We start from the raw sequence: 20,198 nt of genomic DNA, 5'->3' as shown, positions 1-20,198 counted from the left end.
ATATACCAATTCCGAGATCATACTACAGCGAGGAAAAGGGAATATTCCCATTCCGCACTGTATTGTGATTTCCGTAGTCAGTTTTCAAAGTTTCAGTACTTCGAACAATTGGTTCGTACAAGTGAAGTTCAAAATACTGAAACTTCGACCAAAAAAAGTAGACCCGAAAGAGTTTTTTTTTATTGAGCATTTACATTGACAGTTCTCACAATAAAGAATATTTTTTTTATTGAGCATTTACTACTTATAAGTTATATTTTAAATTGAATGCTGGGGAATCATGGGATATTTCTAGACCCTGGTATTCAATAAATCTTAGGCAAGTTAAGTGTGGGCATATAGGCTAGAAACAATGATGCAGGTAGTTTCTACTTGTAAGTAACTATACTAAACTGAAACATCAGTGTGTTTTGATGTAGTTGCAAATATGCCATTTTAATAAATTCAAAGTAAGCTATGGTAACAGTATAACATTATTCAGTGAATTTTAGAACAATATGAGGTTTACTCATACTGATAAAAACATCATTTTCTTTATTTTAAGGGTTGATATTGCAGACAACTTGCCATAATATACAGACAAATATCTTCAAAGGATACAATAAAAATCATTTTGCAATACTTAAAATTTCATTCTAATTCAACCATTCTCATAAGTAATTAAATATCTAATATACACCATATTGTAACTATTAAACTATGTACATTATATACATTGTGTGATTAGACAGGTAACCATTTGAAATCCTGCAACTTATCAGTGAGAGTCCTGGAAGACTGAGACTGTATGAATGGAAAACATAAGTTTTGTACCTACCAGAATGTTGGATATATTTGGTATATGATTGGGCACTGGAAACTAATGAACTGGTTGCTGAAGGTTTGAATCCCATGGCAACACCAACTATTCAGACCAGCACGAGCTCATCCCTATGCCCCATAATTCATTGGCCTCACTAAACTCTCCAAATCAAGTGAAGCCATTCTAATATGCAAAGACATGGAGAAGAAAAAAGTAAACAGATGACATGTCCACTTTATCAGACAGGTGCCAGTCAAAGATGTCTGGTGCTCCTCCCTTTGTTTCCTCTGGAAAAACAATTTGATGGGGGACAGGTGGGAGGGATGTTTCCAGTTTCTGGACAGGTACCAACTAAATCAATGATCAGGTAAGTACATAACATATATATTTAAGCTTGTCCTGTCCACGCTTTGGAGTCCTGTGGATAGAATCCCCAGCAGACCTAAGGAGGTAGTAAGAGAAAAATACCTAAAAAAATAGAACCTCCAAGAGAGTCTCTAGACCTGAATAGTTTAAACAGACTATAGAGCTTCACAAAAGTATATAAGGTTGACCAAGTATTTGCTGCCCAAATTTCTTTGAAAGGTAGATTTCAGTGGAAGGCCACTGAGGTAGCCTGAGCCCTGACAAGGAATACTCTTAGTTGGGTTGGTAGGAATTTGTTGCCAGAAGAATTACATAAAGTAATGCAATCAGATAACCATTTTGATAGTGAAGCTTTGGTAATCTTTTGGCTTTCTTTCAGTTTGGAAAGAGCACAAAAGGTTAAGACATCCTTTCTAAATTCCTTAGTTCAATGAAGGTAACATCTGTGTTGTCAAAGCAATGAAGTCTGTAATCTCCTTTGTTGGAATAGTTTGAGAAAAATACAAGTAAGTGAACAGATTGGTTTAACCTGACCTGCATAGCAACCTTAGACATAAAAAATGGCCTAATTCTAAGAGATACCTTATCATTATGAAATGTGATGAAGAGAAATTTGCACGACAAAGACTGTGGCTCTGAAACTCTTATAGTTGAAGAGATGCCACTAGCAAGAGGGTCTTATGTCAGCTGTGTTAGCATTCTCAAGGGGAGGTAAAGTTAGTCTTTCCAAAATAAAATTCAGATCCCATGGAGGAGAAAATCTGTGAGGGCACATAATCTGTTTAATCTACCTGCAATTATGTCGTCTGTCCCAAGGATATGTATTGATATGAGAAAGCAATGTGAAGAAATGGCCCATTCCCAAACCCACATAGTTTGTTGGTAGAGGGGGGTAGGAAAGGGTTCCTTCCTGTTCGTTGGTGGACCACACCACTGTCATGTTGTCAGACTGGACAGATACTATACTCTAGAGGGTGGGGTTGGCCTAATGGTTAGGGTCTTCATCTCAAAGTCACAAGGTACAGGGTTTGATTCTGACCACAAGTTATTGACTAGGCATAAAAATGGCCCCTCAAGGGCAATTAGCCTAGTATTCACCTATGAAAAGATCTTGAAAGTTCTGCAACACATATAAGACCAGTTTCATCTCCAAGACGTTTATGTGTAACTTGGCCTTACATGTGGTCTATGTCCTTTGAACCATCCTGTTCAAAAAATGCCCCCCCCACACACACACCTACCCCAGTAAGCATGCATCAATGGCTGGAGTTCTGGTTTGGACTGGATGAACAAAGGAGGTTTTCTGAACTGAAATTTTCTGGGGTTATCCTCCAAAAAAGTGTTGTTGTCAAGGTTTTGAAAGTTTTATATTTTATGGATTCCTTCTCTTGACACCACTGAGCCATTAGTGACCACTGGAACACTTTCATGTCCAGTCTGACAAAAGGAACTGTTTGAATGGAAGCTGCCATGAGGTGTGGCACTTCTTGACTCAATGCTGTGTCTGGAGCTGAGCTTTGGAAAGGTTAACACTGCTTACTCTGTTGTAGAGGTTCACGTGAAGAATGGACAGTTACTTTACTTTGTCCAACTGGCAACCTGTGAATATTATCCAGTGGGATTTTGCTAGCCTGACTGAGATCCCAAAAGATAGGCATATATGGAGTAAATGCTGTCTTGCCATAATGAGTTTTTCATTGTAGATTCAGCAATGAGCCAGTCATCTAGATACAGGAATATTTTTATTCTCAGCAGACACATATGGGTGGCAACTACAGCTATGTACTTGGTGAACATCTGGGGGCTGTGGTGAGACCAAAGGCTCTGAATTATTAATGATTGGCTCTCACCTGGAAGCATAGGTATATCCTAGGTAGCTTGGCTATTTTTATGTACACATATGCATATTGGAGATTCAGACAGCACATCCAATTTCCTGCCTGCAAATACAGCAGGATAGAGTACAATGTGATCATCCAGAATGGCTCCATCTTCACATATCAATTTAGGTGGCTTAGTTCTAGAAGTAGCTGGAGATTCTGGGTCATTTTGGACACCAGGAGGAAACTCGAAGAATATCAGATCCTCTTTGGTTGGGTGGGACCTACTAGATAGCTGTTTTCCTGAGAAGACTTTCCACCTCCTGTCAAGCTGCTACCTTTTGATGGGATGGTAATGACACTGGATGGGAGGATAGTTATTTGGGAAATTTCAAAAATGGCATTGAGTTGCCTTTGGATATGATGCAACTGTCTTCCATGATGGCCAGCCACAAAAGGGGATGCAGGGAAATACACCCCTTGACTGCCTCCAGAGTAGGACAGTCAGGCAGTGATTCAGGGTTCATACTGCCTGGATCACGGGAGGGACCAAGGAACCCTTGTAGATGCTGTCCATCTCTACATCTTTGGCAGCAGCTGCAACAGAAATTTTTTTTTTCCCCTACCAGCCAATGCACTGTGGTAGCATAGTCAACTTCCAAGTTAAATATACCACACACACACATGCACACACACACACACACACACACACACACACACACACACACACACACACACACACACACGCGCACACACACACGCGCAAGCACGCACGCATGCACACACATACACACACACACACGCACACAGACACAGACACGCACACGCACATGCACACACACACACATGAACACACACGCAAGCACACACGTGCACACACACACACACACACACATGCACACACATGCACACACATGCACACACATGCACACACACACACACACACACACACACACACACACACACACACACACACAAGCATGCACGCACACACACACACGCACGCACACGCACACACACACACACGCACACACACACACACACACACACACACACACACACACACACATGCACACACACACACACACACACACACACACACACACACACACACACACACACACACACACACACACACACACACACACACACACACACACACACACACACACACACACACACACACACTTCTATTTCCTGTTGAAGTTATAATGTTAGATTTGCTCCATTCCTCTTAGCCATATTATCAATAAGATTATTCTATTTAAAACTAATGACTGTATCATCAGATTGATTACAAGTTGGTTTACCAGTAAAGCTCATACCATTTACATCAATAAAACGTTTTTACAGATAGCTTTGGTTTCCAATGAACTTCTTTGGAGTCTTGTAATAATATTTTTTATTATTGTACTCTGCTTCTCAAAATTCATGGATGCTTGTAAATTAGGAAAATAGCCCATAACACTGCCATATTTTTTTAAATTTACAGACATAGCTTGATAACCTATATTTTAAGGGTGACTCAAATGTAAGCAACTTTAATAAGAATAAAAAGAACATGAAGGTGGATATCTTGTGCCGAATAGTAAACATTACTCACGTCACTTAACTGCGATATTCTTAAAGAAGGTATTAGATATAACGTCCTAGGTTCTGTCGTTAAAAGAAAAATGGAATTGTCCTAGAATGCCTACTGAAAAAAAAAGGTTTCGCTATAATAAATCAAAAGTTTAGGGTTATAACTTCAAGGAAATCTGAGATTCTATTGCCATCATACTATAATATATTCATCAATAATTGGATAATGATAGTTTCTGATTATGTTTTGTTGCTTATACCAGAAACTTTGAACCTGTAAATAAGTACTTTAAAAAATCCGAAGACTGAGTTCTATAATTTACTCAGTTAAATTTAAGTGTCTTTCTTTGTATTCTTTCAGGTATAGATTAAGAAGGGACTTTATTACTGCCTACAAAGCTGTGAAGGATGAAGTGAAAAAGGTTGTAAAAGGTATAATACGAACAAGAAGGTCTCAGGACACACTATCTGTAATGTAACTAAGAGATGAAAGAACAATTATTTAATCAGTGCATAACAAAACAGTGACACGCATTAGAAAGATTTTTTTTCTGTTTGCTTTTATTTACCCAAATGCCTACTAGCCATTATTCCTCACCAATTGGACTCTAGTACGTATTGCTGAGTTATCCAGGAGGGGCATCATTTATGCAACCAAAAGAAGGTGGCAATGAGGATATTATTGTTTGGCCTAACCCCAGCCCTGCCAGGGGGACACATGACCCCGATCAAGACATGAGATACTTTGCCTTCCCCTGTAGAAGTGTCACTCCCATAGACTTGATTGATGAAGGCTACTATTGTCTAGTGGCTAGTTGACCTACATGCATGACCACTTTCTTCCTCAAAAGGACTACTTGAGCTTGTTACTACATCTGTCTCCCTCTCCCATTAGGGTGGGCACACCCCTCCTCAAGAGACCAAACCACTAATCGAACTCAAGTTACCTAAGCCATAGTCAGGGCCTTATGTCTGTAAGCCAGCGGGCTGACTGAAATGTATTAGAAAGATTTACTCTTCTCTTTGTGGCACTGCAGTTGTGTATTCCATGAGCACCTTTGCTCGGTCAGTTGTCTTCTGTGTCACCTTTATCTTGTATCTTCACACATAGCTTTCTTTAATCCACTCGCTTTCATTTTGCTTGACTCTCGTTTCAGGGGAAGAAAATGGGAGATATGGATTTAGCAAGTCCTGATAGGCCCTTCTTAATGAAACTGAGCACTGGAATCTTGAAAGGCAAAGAATAAAGAGGTTGGACCAAACTGGTTTGAGGTATCACTGGGTATGCCGGCAAATGGGACAATTAAGATGGAGGAAGCCATTAAACCCAGAGTTTTGAGAATCTTCCTTACAGTGGACATGCTCTGTTGGACCAAATTCAGAAATTGAATCTGATAAGATGGTAATTTGTCTGGATGGAGGTATGCAGTGGACAGTGAGTTATCTAATAGGCAACCAACTTGTGAGAGGCATATAGATAAGATTTTTTTCTAGAGTTAGCATGAATCATAGACTGCTGAATAGATTCATGGTAAACTGAAGAGCTATTAAGGTATCTTGGACTGACTGGACTGATGGAGCTCAGAAGGGGCAATCATCCAAATGTGAAAAAGTATAGATGCCCTGAAGTCTGCAAAAGGCTAAGACTGGGGCTAAACATTTTGTGAAAAATTTTGGGGTAGTGGAAAAACCAAGACAAAGACATAAACTGAAAGTGCAACCCCAAGGCAAAGACTCTACTGTTATGCCTGTATTTTTTTGTTGACTAGAGTGCACCGGTAGGTATCATTTAAGTCTAAGGTTACTAGAAGAGCCTAGTGGAAAAAAAGGGAAACAAAAGTATTTAGCTTTGAATGGTCCAAAGCTGGTTTCCATGTGCATTCCTTTTTTTGGAACTAGAAACATTCTGTAACAAAAACTTGGTTCTATTACATCCTGGGTCAGAAAACCTGAACAGATTTAATGTTTTTGGAAGATGACCACTACCTGATAGAAATTGCAGTGATCAGTGATTAGTTTTAGACCCCCCCCCCCCCCACCCAAGGCAGTTGTCCCACTGGCTTTCCTGGGAAACTTTAAAGAACTTAAAAATATTCAGAGAAAAATGGGTATATTTTTTGCTATCTAGGAATAGGAGAAAAAAAGTTGCTTGACTCTTTGCATCAACTTACCACGTCTTTCCAGTTTCTTTAATAATTCTGCCAAAGTAAAAATGACCCAGGCAACAGAAAGTAGAAAGGGTCATTGCCAAGCTTAGGGGGCCTGTAACAAAGAAAATAACCAGAGATCCTGTAGAAGAACTAGAAATATTTCAGAAATTTTATGAAAATCTATATAAAACAGAGAAATATCAAAATCAAGAAAAACACAAATGGAAATATTTGCTAAGGAATTAAATATGCCAAGGTTAGAGGTAGATGAGGCTAAATTATTAACAGTTAGGATAGAAGGAAATGAAATAAAAATGGTGACGTATAACCAATCTACAACAAAGTCTCCAAGAATAGATGGTATTCCTGTGGACGTTTGGAAGCTAGGAGAGAAGAAAGTGATGAAGATCAGGAAGGTATTGTTTAACAGTATTTTAAAAGGAGAAGAAGCATGAATATCCTGGAAGAAAATTCTGGTGATTGTAATACCTAAAGATGGTAAAGACCCATCAGATCCAGCCTCATATAGGCCCGTTCAATCCTAAACCATGATTATAAAGTGTTTATGTCTGTTAATGGCTAAAAGAATGGCAAAGTTGAAGCCAAAATTTATAGATATGGATCAGAGAGGCTTTGTGGAGGGGAGTCAAATGTTTGACAGCATTAACAGAGCAATGATGATCCAGAGGGAAGCAGAATAGAAGAAAATGCGGAGAAAGCATTTTATGAGTACAGCAATGGAAGCATTTGCATTCCTTGATAAAATTATGAGGTTGATTAGGAGGATACATGAGGGACTGGAGGTGAAAATTAAAATAGGGGAATTCTTCTCTGATAAGTACTGTCTGAATAGAGAAACCAGGCAGGGGTGTCTTCTTCTGCCTTCATTATTTGTGTTATATTTAGAACCAATGGCAAAAAAAGGGATTCTGAAATTCAAAGATATAATTGGTATGGTAATCATGAAACGTTGGCTTTATTTGCAGATGATATTATTTTGTACCTCATAAAACAAGAAAGGGACATCTCAGTGTAATGGAACATTCTGAGACAGTTTCAAGTCTTTTTGGGATATAAAATTAATGAAGATAAAACAGACGCTATAATTGTAAGCTATGTACCCACAATTGAATTGGTTCCACAATACCCATATTTATGTTGACATGATAAAATAAAGTACGTAGGAGTGTGGGTTAAAATAGATTCTGTTTTGGCAGCTAAAGATATGTGGGAAGAGACTAAACAAAAGATAATACAAAAACTGTGGAATTGGAAGCTCTTGTTTATGGATATGGATAGCAAGATACAAACAGTGAAAATGTTTTTAGTTCCTTTTAGTTTTATACATGTCAGGAATAATTTTATCAACCAGAGGAGAAGTTGTGGATAGCAATTAATAAAGAGTTGAAGGATTTTGTCTGGGAGGGGAAGAGGGCAAGAGTCAAGTGGGATAGGCTGATCCTTGGATGCAGATCCTTAGGAGAATAACAATAGCCATACAGAATATTATATTGATAAAGTAAAATCTGGAAAAGAAGGTGTTGTTGAAGAGGGATAATTGGCAGGGCATGTAAAATATTGTGGGATAACTACAGGAATGAATAAGAGCAGGTTAGAAAAGATCAGGCCGAGAGGCTGGATAAACAGTTCGCAAAGAAACAATGCGAAAATATTTGTACGGCTCCCAAATTTGCAACAAAGTCTAGAAGATTTAGGATTTTTGCTTGGAGCTGTTGCATAGAAATTGTTATACCCCAAGCAGACTCCAAATAATTTTTACTCAGATAGAGAGCAAATATTCTAGGTGTGATGGGATGGAATATATAGCTGGGAACATTTGTTTTGGGTGTGTAATGAGTTGGCAGGCTTTAAAAATTCCATATAGGTTAGTCTGTCAGAAATACCGGGTGACCAAATTGATGTAAATAATGAAATAATTTTTTTCTGAGCTGGGATTCAGGATCTGAATTGCCTAGACATAGTAAGACCTTGCTAAGTTTAATTCTGAAGGCTGTCAGACAAGTACTTACTAGCAAATGGAAATCAAAGTCTAAATCAACTGTATTTGAAGGAGTGAATATAGTAACAGAGATAAAGGAGCTGGAAGTGGATCTTTAGAAAAGGGTAGGAGCACACTGCTTAAAAAATGGGAGTTGTGGGAACAATATATGGAGAAACATGTTTTGGAGCCGGAATAAGGTTTAACGGAAGGCAGGAACTGAGTAAGCTATGTAATGTTTAATTGACAATGACTTCAGAGAAGATTATATGTGACGTATAATTTTTGTAACTGAGAATATGTTAATATGGTCTTTCAATCAGTTTGCAATCATTTACCTGACTGGCAGTTAGTCGAATGGCTGATTGTTGAAATCATGGTTTCCAAGGGGCACGAAAACGAATCAAGAGTGGTCGACCACATTTAGTCGAGTTGCATGGTGCACTCGACCTTTCAACAAACGAGGTACCAAGACATTATGCTTCAGTGAGGAACAGGGAATTATCCCAGTTCCTCACTGTAGTGTGATCTCAGAGTTGGTATATATTTAATGTGCAGGGGTATGGGGGGGGGGCACAGCCCCGCCCACGGGGAGTGCAGGGGTAGAATTAACATACCGTTGAATGTAGAGTTCAACAGTAGGTTACTGTGTATAGCAGGAGGTGAGTGATGTCACCTCCTGCTATGTGGAATACATCAAAACATGGAGTTTGATGTATTCAGTTTCGTTGTGGGTTACTATTCGGAATTTCGGATTCAATATTTAAGGTCGACATAGTAAACGTTCGACCGAGCTTGATCTGACATTCCCATAGTAAACCCTTTCAATCATATAATGTATGATTGCCTATGTCATAAGTAATAATTCAATAAAGATGATTAAAAAAATAGTTCTGCTGAAGAATTGCCAAACAAGAGGTCTCAGGTAAGAGGGACGTTAACTTCATCAGGGAAATTCTGTAATCTTATCCAAGCATTTCTATGCATTACAGTAGTAGTAGAAGTAGCAGCAGCCTTGAATACAGCATCTGCTCCATCATAAGCACATTTAGTACATTTAGTGACCTATGAATACATCATCTGCTGCATCATAAGCACATTGAAAATGTTTAGTGACCTATGAATACAGCATCTGCTGCATCATAAGCACATTTAATAATACTGAAGTGAAATAAAACAGGAGAAGAGACCAGACCACAGCTGATAAAATCATACACAAATTTATCCCAGTAGTAAAAAGTGAGCGTTTTCGCAGCCAGAGCTGCTTTATCAGACAAAAACTCCTTGCATTTCCTGTTATTTAAATTCATGCAATCCATTCATAAGCCAACAACAATTAAAAATAAATCACTCAATAAATTTTTTCAGTCAAGCTTAAGATAATACAGGTATATGCAATTAGATGATATATGAAAAGAATACAGCAATATTTTACATAAATACTGCAAGGACACTACAAAAAATTACTACAAAAGATAAAAACACATACATAAAGATGCATACCATATGTATAAATATATATATATATATATATATATATATATATATATATATATATATATATATATGTATAAAAATATATGCAGGAATACATCTTTTATCTTTTAAGGGGTCTATTAGCTAACATAGACAGCGTATCATTTAGGCCCTTACCCATTGTTGCTCTCATTCTGATGATCCACTCTAGTTCCTTATTTTCAACTCTATTTCTGACAGCACCTCCTCTATTCCCTATCCATACTTTCTCCACAACCATAAACTTAAATGTATGCGATAGATCTGTATCCGAGATGTGTCTCACTAATGCATTAGTGTCAATTTCCCTACGAATGTTATATAGATGTTCTCTAATGCGATCACATAGTCTACGTGTGGTCACACCTAAATAGAATACCTGGCACATAACACAGTAGGCCAGGTATACCATATTGGTAATGTTGCAATCAGCTGCTAGACCAAAGGTCAAATGTTTTCCAGTGCTAGGATGTAGAAAGGTTCCCTTGCTGTCCAATGAGTTACAGAAATTAAACCTTCCACATAGGAAGGTTCCACGACTATCTCAGAGTTAGTATATTTAAGTTAGCAGGGATCAAGGGGATGCAATTCTTACTTCCATAATTCCATTCTTTGATGTATTAGAATTCAGAGTAAGTGTAATATGTGTGTGTGTGTGTGTGTGTGTGTGTGTGTGTGTGTGTGTGTATGTGTGTGTGTGTGTGTGTGTGTGTGTGTGTGTGTGTGTGTGTGTGTGTGTGTGTGTCTGTGTGTGTGTGTGTGTGTGTGTGTGTGTATGTGTGCGTGTGTGTGTGTGTGTGTGTGTGTGTGTGTGTGTGTGTGTGTGTGTGTGTGTGTGTGTGTGTGTGTGTGTGTGTGTGTGTGTGTATGTGTGTGTGTGTGTGTGTGTGTGTGTGTGTGTGTGTATGTGTGTGTGTGTGTGTGTGTGTGTGTGTGTGTGTGTGTGTGTGTGTGTGTGTGTGTGTGTGTGTGTGTGTGTGTGTGTGTGTGTGTGTGTGTGTGTGTGTGTGTGTGTGTGTGTGTGTGTGTGTGTGTGTATGTGTGCATGTGTGTGTTTGTGTGTTCATGCCCCTCTATAAAAAGGAGAATCATAAAAAAATGTAAATTTCAAAACATTATATATAAGCTACAGAAACACCACATAAATCAGTGCTAACAATATTGGCCATGGCTCCTCAAATAACAGAAACAGAGTATTTCTGAGTATTGTCAATTGCAAAGACTATATGAATATACTTCTGAAGCACAGTGACACTTTTTTGCCACCTATGGCCTGGCACTCCTCAACATGAGAGCTATACCTTCTAAATTGGAAGTCACAGTCCCTTTGAATAAAGGAAATGGTTTGCCATCAAAACCAGTCTTTCCTTTTTTCTCTGAGGGATTGTGACCTCTGTATATTTATTTAGATGTGTGCGTGTGAGGGGTGTGGACAGAATACTGTGCAGGTAGGTGCAGAGGGGGCACAGTTGTATGCAAAAACAAATATATTATGGCTCCTTTTCATACTGAGTAATCTGCAATAATTTACAAATTGAAATACTGGTATACAATTACTTTATTTTAAAAGTTAATTGCTTCATCTTTATAGTGCAGTATATGCCACTTATAAGGTTATAGAATTTACTTCTCACATGATTGAGGTATACACAAATGTCTGAAAATTCCTATGTAAAGCAATTTAGTCTATCTTTGATATTATAAATGAACCACAACACAGATTTTTTTTGAAGCTCTTAATAAAGATCCCCATTTCAGAATTGAATCAAACCTTTACATTTCCTACGATACTGTGCTGTACAGTGCATTAAAACAACTCAGTTTAGTTTGACATTTAATAGCTGCTTATCAGTATGGTTTTAACTGCATTTTTTCATAGTTGTTTAAGCTGTACTAAGCATGCAATCAGTCATGAAGGACTTGGGCACCCGGGCTAATAGCAACCTGACTTTTGACCACCACATTGCCTTCATTGTATGGAAGGCTTTCTACATGGCCTACCTAATAAATAAGGGTATTTCATCCATGAACAAGGAGGTTATAACATCCCTGTACTCCTCCCTTATCAGACCCATTATCGAGTACAATGCCCCCTTCGGGATGTACCTTGACAAACACATGCAGCAGTTGGAGAGACCACAGAGGTTCCTAACCAGGAAAATCCAGGGTCTCAAACACCTATCCTATACAGATAGGCTAAAAGCCCTGTCCCTCTACTCAGTCTCATACAGACTGCTCAGAGGTGACCTGTGTCTGGCATACAAGGCCATATCAGACCCAGCCTTGATGGGGTTGCTGCACATCCATAAGACAAACTTCATTCGCACAACTGGCATACAAGGCCTTAACCTGGTCTGTGACATTAATAGAACTTGTTGGTTGGATAGATTTGTGTCCTAAAGACTCCCCCATATGTGGAATAGACTCCCTCTCCATGTCAAGCATAGTACCACTCTAGCCCTCTTTAAGAGGAACCTGGGTGACTAGATGGGAAACAGAAAATATACCCCTGGGATCCCACCTGTGTCCCTGCTGGACAGGGGAAAGAGGTGCTGACTTTGAGGGAACATGGGTGAAATTCTTGACTAGGCTTATAAGGGTCTCCAGGCCAATAGCTTAGTATCATCCTATGAACCTATGAACCTAAGTATTACGGGACTGCACCACACAAGAATGATACATAAAATGCACTTTATGTATAACACTTTAAATGCTTTGTACTTCCCTAACTATTTGTAAATATCTCTGCTATGGTTTCTTTTTAGGTCATTATGTTGATTACATTTCAGTACAAATACGTTCAGAATTTCTGGTTCTGTAGTGGAGTTTATTAGAACAATGTCTCCTTGCTAAGTAGTATTATTTTCTGTCACTTTGTTCATTACCATTGAGCCTTTATCTTTTTGGTACAGGTCATGACTGGAGGGGGGGAATATATATATATATATATATATATATATATATATATATATATATATATATATATATATATAAATATATGTATGGGTTCACTACACAATACCGAAAACCCATAATCCCGACGCCCAGAATACCGAGCCCACATTGCCTAATGCCCATAAACCCGATTTTTCACAATACCGACGCCCACAATACCGTAATGATGAAATGCTGAGTACAATTGCAGAAGTAGAAGAGTATCGTACATATGTCGTCAGTAAGTTAGTAAAAGCTAGTAAGTCAGGAAAATAGTGCACTAGCGGATATAGTAAAAATGTTATTTACACGTCAACAGACGTGGAAGTATAAAACTGGGTGTAATACAATGTAAGCTGTTCAACGGCTGACGGTGCAGGGATGGCAAACCCAACCTATGATGCACCTGGTAGTGTTGGTGTGCTTTATCCACGTCTTAGATCACAAAAATGTAAGGAGGTGCTCATTATAGATGGGTACATTTATCACTTAGAACGCAAGACCGGTAGCAAGCATTACTGGTGTTGTAAACTGAAAAGAAGCAACACATGCAAGGGTCGAATGGTAACTTAGTTACTCTCTGAGGATGAATTGCTGAAGAAATCTATGCCTCATAATCATGCGGGTGATCTGTTCGAAGTAGAACGCTATAGCATTTGTGGATCACTCTGCGACAAGGCTGCTATATCCAGAGATACTCCCTGTTTACTAGTGGAGGATGCGTTAGCATCCACCTCGCTAGCTTGTGTTCCAAGCCTTCCAAATAGGAAGGCAATGCTCCAGCAAATATGGCGAGTTAGGTCTAAGAGTGCAGGTGTGGTTCACATACCTAATTTGACACTGGAGACACTAGATGTAAGTAAATTCCCTTTACAAACAGGTGAATTTGTTGTCAAACGGGCTAGTGACACCGGCTCAGGTACACATGTCATTGTGTTTAGTACAGTTAACAATCTGAGCGATCTAAGTGTAGCAACAATTTGGATGATGGACGGAACGTACTTCTGTAAAGGCACTATATGTCTTCAATTATACAGTATTCATGGCATAGTTAAGTGTTGTGGCTATAGTAAATCTGTCCCACTTATTTACGCTCTAATGTCCAAAAAGTCACTCCGTGCATATAATATGTTGTGGCACTGTGTTTTACATTTGTTTGCTTGCCAGGAATTAAACCTGTCACTACAGTTTATCCTGTGTGATTATGAGGTGGCAGCCATTAAAAGTATTAGGCTTAATTTCACTGATGTTACAGCCAAGGGTTGCCTTTTTCACTTCAGTATGAATGTGTGGCGTAAAGTGCAACAGCTAGGGTTAGGGTCACTTTATAACAAATGCCATGGGTTCCAGTTATCTGTTAAGTCTTTGGTTGGACTGGCATTCCTTGATGAGTCGGAAGTAATACCAACGTTCACTGAGTTGAAGGGGTCATTTCCTGAAGAAGGTAGAGAATTAATAAAGTATTTTACAGACTGGTATGCACTCGGTAGGGTAAGGAAGTTTACAACTAGGTCAACTGCCATTAGTAGGTTTCCACCCGTATTCCCTGTGACATTTTGGAATGTTTCTGAGTTGAATAGACTGTTTCTACCACGAACACAAAACTCGGTGGAGGCGTGGCATCGACGATTGACATGCTTACTTGGGGATAGGGCTAGAGATCTTTCTGTGTTAATGTCATGCCTTAGTAGAGAGCAGAATAGAGTAGATAGCCTTCGTGAGCAATTAGCAGCTGGATGTTCACCCTCTCCTAAACGTAGGCGTGTTGTAGAAAGACAGGAAAAGTTTCAACGGTTATTAGACAATAAAGCTGATTATTCGACCCTAGAGTTTATGAGATGTATTGCAAGGCTCCTTAAAATGTGAGATGTTATAGCTGCATATAAGGTGTTATACTGCCGTTATTCCAGTATCCGTTTGCATTTTGTGATGTTTTTATACTGTACAAGTCTGTTGTTATGTCATGTCAGTGTTACACTAAAGTATGTTAGGGTCAAGGGATGGTGTTTAGATGTTATGGTGATGTAGGTTTGTTTCCATTATCTGTTTTCTGTCGTATGACATCTCAGGGTGTTGTTCTGCACATAGGAATGTGGTTTGGTGTTGGCTTATCACATGAACTGCTCTTCAATGCTGTTGTGACGTGGAATTCGAATTCGAGATTATGGGCTGTCGATATTCTGGGCGTCGGTATTGTGAAATGTCGGGTTTATGGGCATTAGGTAATGTGGGTTCGGTATTCTGGGCGCCGGGATTATGGGTTTTCGGTAATGTGTAGTGAACCCATATATATATATATATATATATATATATATATATATATATATATATTTATATTTATTTTTTTTTAGAACACATTTCTCCCCTGGTGTGTGTGTTTGTGTGTGTGTGTATAAAACGTCAAGACGAAAACGTCATAACCGCAGAAGCACAAACTCCCAGAACATCATCTTTCCCCCCCAGGAAAGTAACCACTTGGTCACCAATGAAAAAACCACAACTGGTAGCAAATTACACCCATTGAAGTGGGGGGATTTGCCAAACCCCCCCTACTTAAATATACCAATTCCAAGATCACACTACAGTGGAGAAAGGACAAAATTCATCATGGTGGCCAAGTGGTTACTTTCCCTGAGAGGAAAGATGATGTTCTGGGAGTTCGTGCTTCTGAAGTTATGACATTTTCATCTTGCCATTTTCAGACTTGATGAACTGGGCTGCATCTTTCTGAATATATATATATATATATATATATATATATATATATATATATATATATATATATATAGAGAGAGAGAGAGAGTGATAGAGAGATAGAGGAAAGAGTGACATGACTGCCATTTTGTGTGTGGAAGAAAGGGTGGAATGTGCCTTTAAAAATATCTTGTTGCTTTCTCACAAAAAATAGGCTGACAATTATTACATTAGATAGAGTAATAATTACAATTTGAGCATGTATAAAAGAATTTAAACTGTAAAGTCACTTTTACTATATCTTTATTGCTCTGCTCTCTCAACTGCTTAATCCTCTACAACTCGATCTGAAGAACTCACCGTAATCAAATCTAACCAAAACTGCTTTTCTTAAAAGCACGTTTCTCCTCTTCCCTTCTCTTAGACTTTTCCCTTACTCTGCTAACAATCTCAACCGTATGCAATCATTGCTAAAAAAAAACGTTATATTCAACTGTTTTACTTGTGAGCTACTCACTGTTGTTATTTAAAGTGGCGTGTTATCTGCTTATTCTCTATCAAAGGATTTTTGGAGCACAGATTCTTCTTTACTGTGGAACTGTAATAAATGTCTGCTTATTACATTAACTGATGTGATATCGACTTACTTTGTGTCACAGGAATTTTGTACACATATTCTTTTTTGCTATGAAATTGTAATGTATGTATGCTATGTTTCTATTTTATATATATCTGTATTTGGAGCTTTTCTCCCCGGGCCCACACTGAAAATGGGTTTTGCTGACCCAGTCAGATTATCCCGGTAAACAAATGTCAAACAAAAATAATAATAATAAAAAAGGAGAGAGAGAGAGCGAGAGGAAGCTAGTTCCTCAAACTGAGGGTCACCATTCTGGTCCATTTGGAAGTTATTGTGGATATAGAGTGAAGCAAGTTCAAGGAAAGATTTTTTTTTTTTTTTTTTTTAATTATTATTAACTGATAGGCATGAGAAGGCTTTCAGCTGTGATCTTTGTTTTGCAGCCTATTGCTGGAAGGGTTCATGTAGAACTGAAACATTATGGTGGAGGTGGTTTTTAAGGACTGTAAATTTAAATGAAAGGTACCATGTATATATTAAACTGTGGAATTTATTGAAAAAAAATAAGTAGGGTGCACTTTCATTTTTCATTTAGTTCTGCAAATAAACGTGTTTTGACATATCTCTGCCTGTATTGTCTTTTAAGTGCTTACAGTATATCTTACAGCCATTACATCCAAACTAGATCTGCACATGTAATGATGCAGAGTTCATGTTCCAGGATGTGTTGCTATGTACATGCTGTATATATTCCTTGGGTGACTGCTAAACAAGGCATGTAGCTTCCTGCTGCCTCTTAACATACAACAAAATATATGTCCAGTAATGACTGGACATCCAGACACTAGATCCATATATACATACTCTGTAACCTTGGAGACAGAATAACACTACAGGTAACCTTGGAGACAGCATAACACTGCAGGTAACAGCAAAAAAGCAAAACGTACTTGGAAAATTGGCATGGACTTAGTGAGCTAATGAATTGGTCACAAACATTTTTTTTAATGAAAAAGTGGGAAAAAATTGTGTTTCTTTTTTGTGGCAAATAAATACATTTCTGAGCTTGGAATCAGATGTGTATGTCTATTTGCAAGTCAGATTATTGGTGCCTTTCTGTGATAGACACTGATTTAGAAGCAAGCAGACATGTTTCAAAAATATGTTACAGAGATTTAAAGCAGTGATTTGTTCACCATGATTGATGTTTCCCCATTTGTTTTGCAGGGTGACTCTGGAGGACCACTAGTATGCAAGGAGGGTGCAGTCTGGATACTGGTAGGTCTGACAAGTTGGGGATATAGATGCGCACAGCCTCTTCGCCCTGCGGTGTTCACACATGTCACAGAATTCCAGACATGGCTTCAGAGCAATGTGCCCAGGCTGCAGTTTGTGACATTTACCCAAACTTCAACATCGCCCTTGGTTAATATAACATGCGAGTTCCAAAATGGAGTGGCAGTGATAATACAGGATAATGGAAATCCTTACGCAAGCACTGTCAGCACAAATTCTGCAAAGGATAGTGCAGCGATGATTGGTGCCACCAACATAAATCCTAGTATCACAACAGAGAACAGTGTCACCCTCACAAATCTTAGTACCACAACAGTGAACAGTGTCACCCACAGGAATCCTAATACCACAACAGTGAACAGTGCCATTAAATATGCCAATTGCGTCGGCATTTTTAGACTCTTCACCATCTTAACAAGTATGGCTTCTGTCCTGGTAGTCTTCCATCTGCAAATGTAGATATGCCTTAGACCAATTGACATTCACTTGCCATGTCTGCTATTTGTGCTTAATTCCACAGGAAGATGAAATTAGTGACAAGATTCTACATATAGAAGAGAAAGATGATATAAAAGTGGACAAGGGGGTTGCATGGGATTAAATTAAATTTTCCCAAATTCAAGCCCTACTTCACAGAATTGACAATTGATTACTCTGTGTGTAGGTGTGTGCATCTCGTTGTCTGTAGTTTAGGAGATAAAACATTTCAATTTTACATCAACAACAAAATTGTACAATCCTCTTAATATACATATTGTCTGTGATTTTTGGAAATTGCCGCTAATGAGCAGTAGTTTGTAAGACAGTAATACACCAAAGTATCTGCTAAGCATAGCAAAAGTGTTGATACCAGTTATTTATTTAACAACCAGGAGTATCCAAACAGAGATATATATATATATATATATATATATATATATATATATATATATATATATATATATGTTGCTTATTCTTCCTGTTGTGTAATGAACTAGAAACAGAAAAGTAGAATGAGAACAGAATGAAAATGTGGAGACTTAAGAAACAATTCAACAGGAGACGACATCCTGCATCAACCAATACAGCAGAAGATGCACAGGTTTCTTATTAAAAGAAAGATTCTTTGATCTTCTGTTGACAGCTAAGCAGCAGGCAAATGCTAGAGAACATACATGACTTATGGGCCTACTAGAAGTACCTTGGTCCCAGCTGCTCAAAGACCACCGTTTTGCAGCCAGTGACTCGAGTGTCATGCAGCTCGCATAGCCTGATTTCCTACTCAGACTTAAATTGTGAGCTCAGGCAAGGTCAGGCAGTTATGCAGAGAGACAGAGAATGTGACACACCTTGCCCAAGCACCTTATTCTAGTTTGAGAAATGTAAGCTGGCGCTATGGAGAAAGACGTGGTGGAGATTGGGGTGTAGTTTAGTTTTTGGACAGAGATCAGGAGGAGGATTTTGGTTTAGAGAGTGGGAGGGGTGTTTTAGGTTTAGGGAGCAAGAACATCGTTCACTTTTTTAAGTGTTCGATGATTTAACATAGACCCTGAAATGTTTCTATAATTTGCTCCCCCATGGTCCTTCTCCACTTTCGTCCTGTCCTTGCTTCAGAAGTAAAGGCTATTGTGGTCACTACTTGCAAGGGAAACATTTAGGTCCACACTCTGCACCTCCTCTGATGTGCACCAGCACAATATCAGTCATCCTTCCTCACTTCTGTGCAATGACCTCATGATCAGTCATCTCCATTGTGTCATCTTCTTTGTTGACCCATCATAATGAGATACTTTAGTCCATTTTAGGGAATTTGAAAAATACTTTACCTTACCTTCTGTTTTTTTTTTTTTTATTTTCTTAACTCCCTTTTTGTGGCATTTACAGTCTGTAGAAAGTGGCAAACTATTAATGTCCCCTCCTTTGCTTCCAATGTCTGAAAAAGTCTAATCCATTTCTTCTTCTGTTCCTTCTCTAATGTTGGTGGGTGATGCAGTTGTGCAGCGGTAATGTTGTTGCCTCACAACAAGAGGTACCCTGGTTCAATTCTCAGCTAGGGTGCCTCCTGTGTGGAGTCTGCATGTCCTTCCTCTGTTCATGTCAGTTTTCTTCAGGTGCTCTGGTTTCCTCCCACATTACAAAGATGTGTGTCTGGAGTGTTTTTCCCTGGGCCTCTACTGAAAATTGGCTTTGTTCCAGGTCTGGCTTTCCTGGTTAACAAATGTTAAATAAATAATGCCTCTATCTCATCCACTGTTATACCAAAAGCTGATCCCTTCCTTTACATATACAGGTACTGACACCCTCTTTTCCTTGTCTTGTGTTCCTAATGATCCTGCTTCCTGGTTCTACTATGTCCTAACTCCCTGGTATTGCTAGTCGGTCCTCCTCTCCAGATACCATAACTGTCTGTGACTTATTTATTTTCTTTCCCAAACCATATGCATTCCTTCCTAGCAAACTTCCTTTCTAATAACCTTTTTAT

The 20,198-nt window shown here is 38.6% G+C and overlaps 1 protein-coding gene across 1 annotated transcript in view; it reads left to right on the top strand.

Moving 5' to 3' along the window:
- Window positions 1-18,600, top strand: part of LOC122813830 (serine protease 33-like) — a 123,514-nt gene extending 104,914 nt beyond the window's left edge. The window contains exon 6 of the mRNA XM_044086358.1: window positions 17,669-18,600. Coding sequence (XP_043942293.1) covers window positions 17,669-18,196 — 528 coding nt within the window. The 3' untranslated portion in view covers window positions 18,197-18,600. The remainder of the gene's footprint in view (window positions 1-17,668) is intronic.
- Window positions 18,601-20,198: the final 1,598 nt, after the last annotated feature.

This window comes from Protopterus annectens, chromosome 10.part0 (genome assembly GCF_019279795.1).
Source record: "Protopterus annectens isolate FY-2018-M chromosome 10.part0, PAN1.0, whole genome shotgun sequence".
Taxonomy (NCBI): Eukaryota; Metazoa; Chordata; order Ceratodontiformes; family Protopteridae; genus Protopterus; species Protopterus annectens.
This window is presented reverse-complemented; position numbering and strand designations above follow the sequence as displayed.